General features: G+C 39.8%; 1 protein-coding gene across 1 annotated transcript in view; it reads right to left on the minus strand.

Moving 5' to 3' along the window:
- Positions 1-13,688, minus strand: part of LAMA1 (laminin subunit alpha 1) — a 143,066-nt gene that overhangs the window by 93,498 nt on the left and 35,880 nt on the right. The window contains exons 4-6 of the mRNA XM_054723880.1: positions 2,905-3,147; positions 1,728-1,907; positions 836-925 (exon numbers count right to left, since the gene is read on the minus strand). Of these exons, the coding sequence (XP_054579855.1) occupies positions 836-925; positions 1,728-1,907; positions 2,905-3,147 (513 nt within the window). The remainder of the gene's footprint in view (positions 1-835; positions 926-1,727; positions 1,908-2,904; positions 3,148-13,688) is intronic.

Raw genomic sequence — 13,688 nt, forward strand, 5'->3', positions numbered from 1 at the left:
AGAAGTGTCTCTCAGTCAAATACATAGCAAGATATTAGAATTGAGGATAGATGACTATACCAAAGCAAACTTTATATTTAAGAGCAAAATATACATACATGAGTGGGTTACAAAGAGAAAGTGAAGAGGAATAAAGCAAAATTAAAATATGGGTTAATTAACAAAAGTTTTTCAAAAAAGAGACATTGATCTTAAGGATTTGAATTCTCCTATTAATAAGTTTCTTCAGATTCATCTACATATTTTCAGCATCGATAAGAGAATAATCCTATTTAAGAGTTAAATTAACACAAAGATTGGAAAAGAAATCAGAAGTAACTTCATGCAAGTTTAAAATAAGAAGAGATATGTCATCTTATTCACTGAGTATTAGCTAAAATAGATCAACTTTATCTTGATTTTAGACCACAAAAATGGAAGAGGGAGAATATGGGAGGAGGGGAATCCTTCTTTTAAAAGAATGTAAACATAATTTATAACTGCACATGCTTTTCGCTCGCCTCTTTCAGAAAGAAGAGCTTCAAATATCATAAGGTCACTGAATGGTACAGTTTTAAATGATTAAAATGGTAAATTCTATGTTATGTATATTTTACGACAAAGTAGTAAGTATTTAATTAGAAATATATTTTCCCAAGAAAGCAAAATAAAATTGTTGAAAAAATTTGAAAGTTTATGGTGACCTAACAACAACCACAAAAAAATGAAACCAATTAAAGGATCAGAAAATCCTTTGATACCTTCAACATTTGCCTTGAATAGAAAAGCACATTGCAAACATTGTAGCTGCAACTTCTATTTTGATGTTTTAGCAAAATGAAATACTGGAACTCACCTTTGTAGTTTCATCCCATGGGCAGCTACTGGCATGGCCATAACAAATACACATTCCTCCTACAGAGATGTCTTTTATTGAATAGTAATACTAAGGAAAAAAAAGTTACAAACAAAAATTAAAACCTCATTAATTGCACTGAAAAGTAAAAGTTGGCACTCCAACAAATATCCCAGCTGTTATTGATATCTGAAGATAATTAGACATGTATTTTAAAACACATCATGCACAAAGAATTTTTGTGTGCATTAAAATATATAATGTTCAATTAATTCATCAACAGAAACCCAAGAAGTTTAAAAGAATTTCTCAACTTGGTTGAATCTTAAACCAAGGCAGTCATTCAAAAGTCACACTACTGCCCTGGCTGGTTTGGCTCAGTGAATAGAGCATTGGCCTGCAGACTGAAGGGTCTCGGGTTAGATTCTGGTCAAGGGCCCATGCCTGGGTTGCGGGGCTCAAAACCCAGTAGGGGGTGTGTGGGAGGCAGCTGATCAATGATTCTCATCACTGATGTTTCTATCTCTCTCATCCTCCCCCTTCCTCTCTGAAATCAATAAAAATATATTTTAAAAAACACACACACACACACACAAAAAAAACACACTACTGAAAACCCTAAAAAATATTGTTAAATCAAATATAGCACTATATAAAAAGTATATCTCATGACCAAGTAGGATTTATCCCATAAACGCAGTTAATTTAATATACAAAAATCAATAAGTGCAAACCTCCTAGTTTAAAGGTGGAATTTTAACAAAGCATATATAATGATCTTTGATAAAATAAGGAAAAGGCCAACCTAGGAGGAAAAGGCCAACCAAAAAGAGTATATTTCTTTTAAACAAGATAAACTTCACAATGGTCAGGAGCTAGACCATGGACTTACTCGTCTTGTAACAATAGGATCGAGGTCCTTCAGGTCGCGGTGGCTGAGGGTCATCAGATCTGCGTTGAGGGTTCGAATGCGTTGTAAGCGAAGACGGATGTATCGTGCAGAAGTAAATTCCAACAACTTGGGGGAAAGATCATCAGCGCTGGGTCTCCCATTGATTAGTGATGTATGAATCTAAAGGCATCAAAGTAAACAAATACCAGTTTTACGCATGCTAAAATATAGTCCTGGCTGTTTAATTTCAGGCCAAACTCTTTACAGATACTATCTAAAATCAACCAAACAACTAGATTTTTGCAGAAATCTAGCATTTGTTAACTACTTGTGAACATCATGAGCACAATAAGGTTTCAATTAATTTGAAGTTATCTAGTCCAGGTCTCAGAGATTGTTGGAAATCTTTTATCAGGGGCACCTCCCCAGTGTGCTGAGGGTATGGTAACATGTATCAGGAGGCTATGACTTCTCTGAAACAAATTCTAGATGTCATGCATAGACCTGGGAGAGTGAGAGAAAGTGCCAGGAAGCTTTGTAATCTCTACTCTCTTAAAGAATCTCTGGTCTGCAATGCAGGGCCTGCTGCAGGGTTCCTGCTGTGCAGAGCACTTAGGAGAGCTTTTGCAGCTTTATCTCACCAAGCCAGGTGCTAGGAAAGAGTGGCTTGTTTGGGTTACACACTGACTTTAATAAAGTGTGTGCAGTCCAGGTGTGCTGAGCACTGAGCTGAAATACCTCACCGGCCATCTCCAGTCCTCAACACCACCGAAGAAAAAGAGAACTTCATGGACAAAATGCAGAACTATATCTTTGAGAGGCATTTTAGCTCTCTCTTTAATATTTCACCAAATGTTCTGGCCCTGGTAATATGGGCAAGATGCTCTGAGAAGCATCTGATGTAATTATTAAGTCAGAGCAACAACTGAGAAATCTCTTTGCAGGGAAGATAGCAATGAGGTGAAATGTACTGCTTATGAAATTAATCGTCAGTCAATACTAGTCAATGATATGTTAAGCACAGCTAGACAGTTACAGTAAAGTTCTTTGTAATCTTTACTAAGAGAGATTCATTTTGAGTGTTTCATGTTAGCTCTTGTGATGGCTATGTTACCATTTGAGGTGGAGGTGGGGGCGTCCTGGTGTGAAACAAACATGACCACAGTGGGCACAGTACCTCTCCATGCTCCAGTGGCACCAGCCTAGAATAATACGAGGTGCAGATCACTTCATCATCCGCCCTGTATGTGGGCGGCCCCCGTCTTGGGGTTATATTGTAACGAGTCAAACACTCCGTGTCACTAACTGCATAGTACTGCCAAGGACTGAACTTGGTGCCATCCAGAGAACGCTCCAAAATCCAGTTTCCAGGTCGAGGGGCATTAGCAGCTTTGATGATGATATAGGCAACCTGAAAAACCTGGAAGAAAGACACTGAAAAATCTCAGTTAAGGATCAGTGGCTCAAAAACCAAAGTTCTCTCGAGAGAACTGTTAAGCGATGATTACCAACATTTCTAATGCTTAGGACAGTGGATCTCAACCTTTCTAATGCCGCGACCCTTTAATACAGTTCCTCATGTTGTGGTGACCCCCACCCATAAAATTATTTTTGTTGCTACTTCATAACTGTAATTTTGCTACTGTTATGAATCGTAATGTAAATATCTGTGTTTTCCAATGGTCTTAGGCTCTACAGCAGCGGTTCTCAACCTGTGGGTCGCGACCCACAGGTTGAGAACCGCTAGCAGGGTTGAGAACCGCTAGCAGGGTCGCCTAAGACCATCGGAAAACACAGATATTTACATTACGATTCATAACAGTAGCAAAATTATAGTTATGAAGTAGCAACGAAAATAATTTTATGGTTGGGGGTCACCACAACATGAGGAACTGTATTAAAGGTTTGCGGCATTAGAAAGGTTGAGAACCACTGGCTTAGGAGAATAGCCGCTTATGAGTGAGTATTAGTCAGAAATGTGACTTATGAATATTCTCCTGTAAACTCAAAAAATACAAATAAATTTGTATTATTAGTGCTTGCATTCTTGTTCCCAATATCTTTCTTCATCTGCATTCTGAAGGATAAACGTTGTATTATATTACATTAATAGTAGTGTTAAATATATTTTTCATAGTTATTTGGGGATAACACATCTGAATATGAGAAAAAAGAAGTCAGTTCACTACAGATGTGTCTATTAGAATGGCTAACCTTGAAAACACACAATACCAAATACTGGCAAGGACGTGAAGCAACAGGAACTCCCATTCATTGCTGGTGGGAATGCAAAATGGTACGGCCACTTCGGAAGACAATTTGGTAGTTTCTTACAAAGCTAAACATACTCTTACCATACAACCCAGGAGTTGCACTCCTTGGTATTTACCCAAATGAATCAAAAACTTCCATAAGTGAACAAATAAAGTGTGATACAGTCAAACAATGAAATATTCAGAGATAAAAAGAAATGAGCTCTCATACAACAAAAGGATGTATATTGCTGAGTGCAACTAGACAATCTGAAAAGGCTATACATACTGTATAATCCCAACCACATGACATTCTGGAAAAGGTAAAACTAAAGAGACAGTAAAAAGATCAGTGATTGCCAAGGGTTAGTGGGGAGAGGGAAATGAATACAGAGAGCACAGGGCAGTGAAACAGTATACTGAAATGATAGACACATGTCACTATCTACTTGTCAAAACCCCTAGAACAGTGATGGCGAACCTATGACACGAGTGTCAGCACTGACACGCGTAGCCATTTCTGATGACACGCGGCCACTGAGGTGGCCGCATGCCAAGGATGAAACATTTGCTGCTCCTGAGGATGAAACATTTGCGAAATAATGTTTTTTCCTCAAAGTGACACACTACCCGAGTTATGCTCAGTTTTTTGGCGAAGTTTGACACACCAAGCTCAAAAGGTTGCCCATCACTGCCCTAGAATGTAGAACCCATGTAAATTCTGGACTTAGCTGATAATGATATAATAACAGGGGCTCATCAATTGGACAAATATTCCACACTAATAGAAAATGTGAATGGGGGAACAGACCGAGAGAAGTGAGGGGGAATATGGGAACCCTGTACTTCATGCTCATTTTACTGTAAACCTAAAAGTACTAAGAAGTAGTAAGGCCTATTAATTTAAAAAAAATTAAAAATTAGAGAGTAGAAGAGAAACAGAGAAAAGGGGATTTAGATGACAACTAATAGGCTGAGGAACCTAGCTAGCCAAATTGTGGATTTGGAAGGGACCCTTACAGATATCTAGCCATAATTCACAACCAGGCCCTGTTGGAGCACTTGCCGTGTCAGGAAATTCACTTGTTCCTAAGATGGTTCTTTTGTTTTATGAAAACTTCCCGTTAGAGGATCTGTCCTTGCATTGATTCAGGGTGCCCCATAAATTCTATGCGCTGGTGCTACAGAAAAGATGCTGATTCCACTTTCATGCAATTGTCCTTCAAACATTTGAATATAACTATCATATATCACCTCTAGAATGCAAAGTTTTCAGCATCAACATTCGATTTCCTCATTTAATAAGACTCCATTGCCTAGTCATAATGCTGTGGACACCATCTTATTTTGAAACAGGGTTCTGTATAATGAATTGAATACAAAACTGCAAATTCTCTGAATTGGGAAGAACATGGTGATAATATTACATCCCTTGTTTTAGTAACTCAGCCTTAGCAAGCATTCACTTTTGTGATAGTAAACTTGCATTAGTAACTCAAATTTGGTTTTCATATTGATGCCCAAACTCACTGAAGGGAGAACTCCCTCATCTTTAGTCATCCCTGTCCAATGGCTTTGTCAATATCTATACTAATAATAGCCGAGGTCAGTGGTCAACAAACTCATTAGTCAACAGAGCCAAATATCAACAGCACAACGACTGAAATTTCTTTTGAGAGCCGAAAACTGACTTCTGCACATGGGCCACGAAGTTTCAATCGCACTGTACGTGCGTGCCTGCACGTGGTATTTTGTGGAAGAGCCACACTCAAGGGGCCAAAGAGACGCATGTAGCTCATGAGCCTCAGTTTGCTGACCACTGGCCTAGGTGGTCGTCACGCCCTCACACTGTGCCATCACAATCCATCACCAGAGTGGGCGGGGCTTGACACTGCACGCGTGGTGCGAGGTCCTGCGGCCTGATGCGCGCTGCAGGGGCGGGTCCCAGCAGCTGCTCCATGTGGCTTCCGCCGGGGGTCCTGCGGCCCTGCGCACGCCACAGAGGCAGGACCCCCGGCCCCAGCCTACCTCTTTGGGGCAATCCATCGAGACAAGTGCACAGGCCAGGCTGGGGGACCCCCCCCCCCACCAAGTGCACGAATTCCGTGCACCAGGCCACTAGTTTTCATCATAAAAGTAAAACTCTATGAGCATGCAGGCCATGATTGTTCACACTGTCGAATAGGTTAAACCAGACTTTATAAAATGGAGGTGCCAAGTGGGACAGTGGGATGATAGATCATTTGAGAGGGACAGAAGATAAAGTCATTTATAATTGAAATGAAACATATTTGCCTTCATTTTTTGTTTCACATTTGCAAATGGAAAGAACGAAGTGTTTACCTCATGCGTGCTAAGAGCTCTATGTGCAGCATCTCACTTAATCCCAGCAACCCCGTGAGTTTCCAGTGCTTCTTCCCATTTCATATATTTGGAAAATGATGTATAGAGATGTTAAAAGACAGATTACTGAGTTGCAGGTACCAGTAAGAAAGAGATGGTCACTCTCCAGTCGTAGCTACCACACATATTCCAGAGAACTGTCCCCAAATGTCCACACACACCACACCTAAGGTTACTGAAGTTTTGTTTTTTTTGTGATAACAGAAAAAAAAGGCTCCTCCATTCACCATTCCCTGGGGCACTGGGCACTGGCAGTTGTTCCAGCTGACACTGCAGTTTCTGCATGGCAGCCCGGGAAATACAGTGGAGAGGGGAAGAGTATGCAAGAAACAACAGTGGACCCTGGCTAATGTTTATGTAGCCTGACTGGCCTGGGACAATGCTAAGTTCTTTATGAGAATTGTTGGCTCTTCTTGGAGCTGTATTCATCTTTTAAAAGATATATTGTTATTTCCTCCACTTTACAGATGAGGAAACCAAGGCATAGAAAGATTAAGTAATCTTCCCAGGATCTCACAGATACTAAAATGTACACCATAGTACTGAACACAGACCACTATGCCACACTTCTATGGATTGCAAAGAAAAAGGAGGATGAAATCCCAAGTTGAGGCAACTGGTGAGAACTAACTGCGTTTTGAACCTACTACTTCAACCAGAAGCAATTATTTCAATACCATGTTCTTGCACTTTCATCAAACCCTTGTCAGCTTTTATATGAATTGCTTAGTCATATGTATTGAAATGATACCAAACAGAAGAAAAACCATAGTGGAAAAACTTCAGGACAATCTATCAAGGAGGAATGGTTTAACTCTGATCAACTATGAACCTGGGCAGTGTTCTCACAATTTCGGTTATTCTCTAAATCCCTGGATTGCAGACCAGGAAACAAACCAAGAAAGGGACTGTGAGCTGTAAATCTGCAAAAGAGGAAAAGGATGCTATGAAGCATCTAAACACAATTTGTCATCTCTTAAGCCACATTACTCGCTGAACTGTGTTTTCCAAATTTATATGCTAAAGTGCTATCTCCTGGTACTTAGGAGTGTGACTATATCTGAAAATAGTCTTTAAGGAGGTAATTAGGATTAAATGAGGGTGGGACCTAATCCACTATGACCAGTGTCTTTATAAAAAGAAAAGTATAGGACACTGACACCACAGGCCAAGGGACACCCTGTGAGGATACAACGAGAAGTTGGCCATCTGCACGCCAATGAGAGGCACCAGAAGAAATCAACCTACCAATATCTTCATCTTAGATTCCCAGATTCCAAAACTATGAGTAAATAAATTTCTGCTCTTTAGTCAGCACTACAAAAGTAATAGAAGCTCTAATTCACCAATTGTGTATTGACAAACATATATATTAAAAAGTGAGGGATGCTCTGCTAATAGATAGAATTTTAAACCGTTGCTCAAATGAAATCCATGATATTTCTGTTGCTCTTTTTTTTTTTTTTTTTTTTTGCATGGTTGACTAAACTGCCTTTTTCCTTGATACAAGGTTGGCTGAGCACAAATGGATGACACAGGGTTTTCACTAAATTCAGAATCACTTCAGCCTTGCCAAACCTGCAGCTGATACAGCCATTTAAAACTCCACGTTCATCATGGTTTTCCACTGAGAGGGCTTTGTTAATGATCACTGACATGCACATGAATAGTGTCACAGAAATAAAGTAAACACAGATCAAACACCAGTTTCTACAGAGAAATCCAGACAGGAATTTTCATGTGGGCCTCAATCTTAACTTAGATATATTAAATCCACCTCAGGCACAGAGATCTGAAAAATACAGATAGCCTACTTCTTCAACATCAGAGGTTAGTTTCAGATGCACATGGGGAAACAAGTCTCTCCCCTCCAGGGAAAGTCCAGCTGCTCCCTGCGGGACCTCTGTGTGTGATCTGCAGGGGCCCGGATATGAGGACTCCCCTTTAGAAATTCTCCATACAGCACTTATCTGCCTCTGCAGCAGCAACTAAACAATGGATGGGAGAATGGTTTCTCTCTTACGTGATGAAAATGAACTTTTCACAGACAAAAAGGATTTAGGTTAAGAATCAAATTACATTTAAAAAAGAGTTAAATGTATCTGAAAGTAATATTGCTCAATTATCCCTATGAAAGTGGTGAATTTGTGCTTTGTAAGCTTTATATTCCATGACATTATTAGAAACTAGAATTCAAAATGATCATTTGACTTAATATGTGTTACTACAAAATAAGGAATTAATTATTCACTAGAAGGCTAACTACTAATGGCAGATATGAAGCACTTTTGGTTTTACAGAGTATTGATCACTAAAATATCTAATCAATTGATAATAATGTGAAATAGCAACAACAACTAGCCAGAATAAGAAAAATCGGGGGCTTAGAAGTTTACTTGGCATGTTGGGATATGTGCAGAACACATTTTAGTAAATCTTTTCTGGGCAATTACCTTAAAATGTCATTTCTATTATATCTTTGTTGGCTATTTTACTGTTATCTCCTCATATTAGGGCCTGTATACAAAATTAACAAACAAAAGGAAATAGTTTCATGAATGAGAAGAGAATTGTGGAATAATATCGATTTTATTTTTCTTTAAACTTGGTGCTGTCATCATTAAAAGTGCAAAATGAACATGGCAAAGTGCATTCTCTTTTTCCCTCTTTATTGTCTTCTTGTTTTTTCTTTTTTTTGTGGAGGTAGAGAGGGGAGAGACTGGCTAGCGGTAGTGACAAATTTAGATCAAGTAGGTTTCTCTCCTTAAAAGTCTTAAGATTCGTGTCTCAGAGTATCAATGCTCACTTTGGAACCAAGCTCAGAGATGTCGAATAGACATGGAGGGAAAGCCGGAGTAAGAAAAATTATCTCCAGCAAATGGAGGGCACAGAGATACGAAGCCACCTAAAAGTAAACAGTAACCTCTCTAACCAGTGATCTGAAGATGGGATAGGGATGTTGAAAACACCTGTCAGAGTAGCTCTGTTCTTCATCATCCAGAAAAGCTATTTCCCAAAGAGCCCACCAGGAAGCTGTCCCAGGTCCACGTGCCATGGCTCCCATTTAAGGATGAGGAGTAGCAGTATTTCAAAGGATAAATGTCAACCACTTTAAGAAGTTAAAACTGCAAAGTTAGAGGTTGGTTTCCATTCCTCGTCTCAATGTATTTCTCCATGTAATTGTTCCCAATGCTCAATTTCACCAGGTGTTCTGGAATGGTTTTGCTAAATTTGGTGGAAGATTAGTGGGAACACCTATACTTCAAAAGCATAAAAAGTACGTTACCAGATGCCCTTTGCGGGGATCTTTACTTTTTCCCCACCTTGTAAATGTCATGCAACTAGCCCCTAATGCGATAAACCATCTTGTGAAATGCAGTTACATACAAAGAGAGCCCTTCCCATCCCCTGACTCCTAACTACCACCTCAGCCAGAGCTAACCAGTTTTCACCTATGAATATCTTAGCATTTGAAATTACCTTAGACTTTCCCCAAAATGCAGTGTCCACTTTGTTCATGTTGGAGCAGATGTGCCAATAACTAGCATCCCTTTTCCCCGCTTCTGACTGTGGAAGAGAACTCAAAAATCTGCTATGGAAATTGACGAAAGAAGTGAGCAATATTCCAGCAAAACTGGAGGTTGTGGCTCACAAGGGTGGCTGCAGAGGCACTCTACCCCTTGTGTCACAGGCTGAGCAGACATGTGCAAACCTGCTTGGTGGCCTTGTCCTGAGGGTCAGGAACCTGTGTGTCCTGAGAACCTGTGTGTCCGGTAGGTGAAGAGCAGAGAAGTGGCCCTAGAGAAGCAGGGTCAGCTCTTCTCTTGGGGAGCAGAGGAGGGATGGCCAGAGAAGCAGAGGAGTTACTCTCAGAGAAGCACCTCACTGGGGCACGAGATCCATTCAATAAACATTGACTGTAGCAGGTATTACAAATACAGCAGTGAAGTGGAGGGCATGGTCAATATGGGCTGGATGACCTACTGGGAAAGAGAGAGGTTTCCAAGTCTTCATGGAGAAGGACAGGTGCTGAAGGTGTCTGGGTGTGGCCAGCTAAGTCTGGGCAAGGTCTGAGGATCTCTGAAAAGAGGGGGAGACTGCGTAGGAGATGTCTAGGTAAAGACAGTAGAAGTGCAGAGGGACAGAGAACAAACACCCCTTGGTACCAGATCGGGTTGCCATCTAGAACCTGCAGGAGGCCTGGTTGGCTTGAGTATAGCAAGCGGGAGGGAGGCTGGTTAGGGTTCAGGTCTTTGGACCATGGTAAAGCTTTTATATCATTAGAGAACTTTTAAACCGAGAATTATGAGGTCACCAGGGATGAAAAGATCATGAATTGGACATTGGTGCCAGGAAATCATGAGAGGTGTTGATGTCGACATAGTAAAGACCAAGACTAAAATAGAGGCGGGGAAAGTGAGTGGGTCTGAAAGAGTTATCTAAATGTTCAAATGTGAGTGAGAAAGAAAACACAGAGACGAAGCAGGGCTTTCCAGCTTCGGCCAGACCTCCTTCCCATCTCAGGAAGACAGGCAAGGTCTCTCCCACGAGGCCACAAAGCCCACACTCCCCCTTTCTTTCCTCAGTCCCAGAGAATTTCTGGCTGAAAACTTTTGAAAACTCAACTTCCTTTCACTTTATCTCCGAGTCTTCACTTTGACCTCTCATGCCCCAGTAGACCCAGCAATGGTGAGAAGCTTACAGTCTCACATCCCTTCTTCTCATCCTTTATCGTGAGAAAACACAGTGTCATCGCAGCCATGAAAGTAAAAGGCACTCCTAATCATTAAACTTCGAAAATCCAACTGGCGATACAATCTGAAAAAGCTGTGCAAATCTGTGCTTGACTAACTCCATTAAATAGTAACCTGTTAGTTATACATTTACAACACCTAGAAACAATTTGTTTCTTTCCTTTGGTCATTAAATCCAGCTGAATCATTTATACTTCTAGCATTACAGACTAGAAAGCATTTTTTTTTTTGGTAAGACTTTATTTTTATGTGGAACTATGGTCTATATCTTATTTGAAGATTCTAATTTTTCTTTCGATATATCTGATTTCAATGAGCATCTATGATTTGTCAGGCATCAAACTGACAAATCATGACATTTAGAGCTTATTAAAAAGATAATATATAAAGAATGGTCTTATATAGAAAGACCTTTGTTCATGTAAAAAGATAATGGAGGGAATGTAAAATGGGATAGCCATTGTGGAAAAAACTGCAGGGTGGTTCCTCAAAACAATTAAACATAGAATTCCCATATGAGCCAGCAATTTCACTTCTGGGTATATCCCCAAAAGACTGAAAGCAAGGACTCAAACAGATATTTGTACACCAATATCTATAGTAGCACTATTCACAATAGCCCAAAAGATGGAAACAACCCAAATATATGTCAATGGATAAATGGCTAAACAAACTGTGGGATATCCATACATTGGAATATTTCTCAGCCTTAAAAAGGAACGAAATCCTACTACATCCCATAATATGGGTAAACTTGAATTACATTATGCTAAGTAAAATAAGTCAGTCACAAAAGGACAAATACTGTATGATTTCATTTATATGAGTTACTTATAGAAGTCAAATTCATAGAGGTAGAAAGTAGAATGGTGGTTGCCAGGGCTGGTGGGAGAGGAATATGAGAAGTCAATGTTCAGTGGCTGCAGGGTTTCAGTTTGGGAAGATGAAATAGTTCTGGAGATTGAAGGTAGTGATGGCTGCACAACAATGTGAATATGCTTAACGCCACAGCGCTGTACACTTAATATATGGTTGAAATAATAAATTTTATGCTATGTATATTCTGTCACAAGAAAAAATGTGAAAATAGGGAGAACAGTGAATGGTATGAAAACTCAACTTTTGTTGGAAGATGGAAATTTCTAAATAGAATGTGGGTAGGAATGTGGTATTTTCAGTCAGGAACTAACTTTGGAGAAGCCAACTAAACCATCTGGAGGTCAAGCAGATAGCTCAGAGGGAACGTTTGAAAGCTAATCTTTCCCATGACCCTATTTCTGTCATGTTGTTACTAAGCTCTGATAAGGCATGATGATGCTTCAAAAACATCATGAGGACTTAAAAAAAAAATTCTTACAATCACCTTCTAAATCAGAGCCCCCAACCATCAGGGTCTGAACATGAAAAGAGGCCCTGACCGAAGAGCCGCAGTTCAAACAGAATGTATCCTCCTTGGTGCCATGTCCTAAACAGTGGGCTTGCCTGGCCCCGTGTATAAGTCTGGTATAAAGTTATAAATGATCCCAAATGGTGGCCATCTCAATGGAGGCCTATTAAATGGTTATTTCATTGGCTTTCTTGTGCTTCTATCATATGAAGAACAGAGGTAAATATCCTTTGAGTGCATTCCATAAAATACTAGAGAAAACAGAATATTTTAAATTATAAGACTGACAATTCGCCCTGTACAGGTGGCTCAGTTGGTTGTAGCATCATCGCATACACTAAAAGGTTGCAGGTTCAATTCCTGGTCAGGGCACATACCTAGGTTGCAGGTTCGATCCCTCATCGGGGTGCGTATGGGAGGCAATCAATCGATGTTTCCCTTCTCACATAGATATTTCTCTCTATCTTTCTCTCTAAAAAATCAATAAAAACATGTCTGCTCGTGAAGATTTAAAAAAAAAAAAAGACTGACAATTTTTAAAATCACCTTCTAAATATGGAGGAAAAAATTCATAGAAACTATTGAAACTGCACTAGTCACTTTATTATTTACTTTGTAAAAAATGATGAAAAATAGCCTATATTTTATCAAAAAAACTATTACAGAGGGGATATAGGGGAACTCTCTATACTCTCCATTCAATTTTTCTATAAATCTAAAACTTCTCTACAAAATAAAGTCTATTCATTTTAAAAATAACAAAACAAAACAAAAAATCTATTTCCACATAGTCTAATAGTTGTCCGTTAATCTAATAAAGCTTTAGCCACCCAGTTGGCTAATGAGTGGTTCTAAGGCTCCATCAAATTTCTCAGGCTATCTTGGTTTGGACAGCTGTGGTTCCCAGCTAATTATCTGCAGCCTTTAATTTGATCTCACAGCTTCTCCAGGCTTCATTTCCGTACCTTATGGTGCATAAAGGGCAGGACAGAGCGAGTCAGCGCTCTCCAAGTAGCTGCACAAATTTCAAAGGGACCACTGGTCTGAGGAAATGCATTGGCATAAACAGGCGGCTGTCCTAGTCACTAAAGAGGTTCTACTTTATCGTGACTTTGGCAGCTCTGTCCTCTCACCAAGACTGATGCTGACAGAATTAGACTTTCAG

The sequence above is a fragment of the Eptesicus fuscus genome, chromosome 12, assembly GCF_027574615.1.
Source record: "Eptesicus fuscus isolate TK198812 chromosome 12, DD_ASM_mEF_20220401, whole genome shotgun sequence".
NCBI classification, from domain to species: Eukaryota; Metazoa; Chordata; class Mammalia; order Chiroptera; family Vespertilionidae; genus Eptesicus; species Eptesicus fuscus.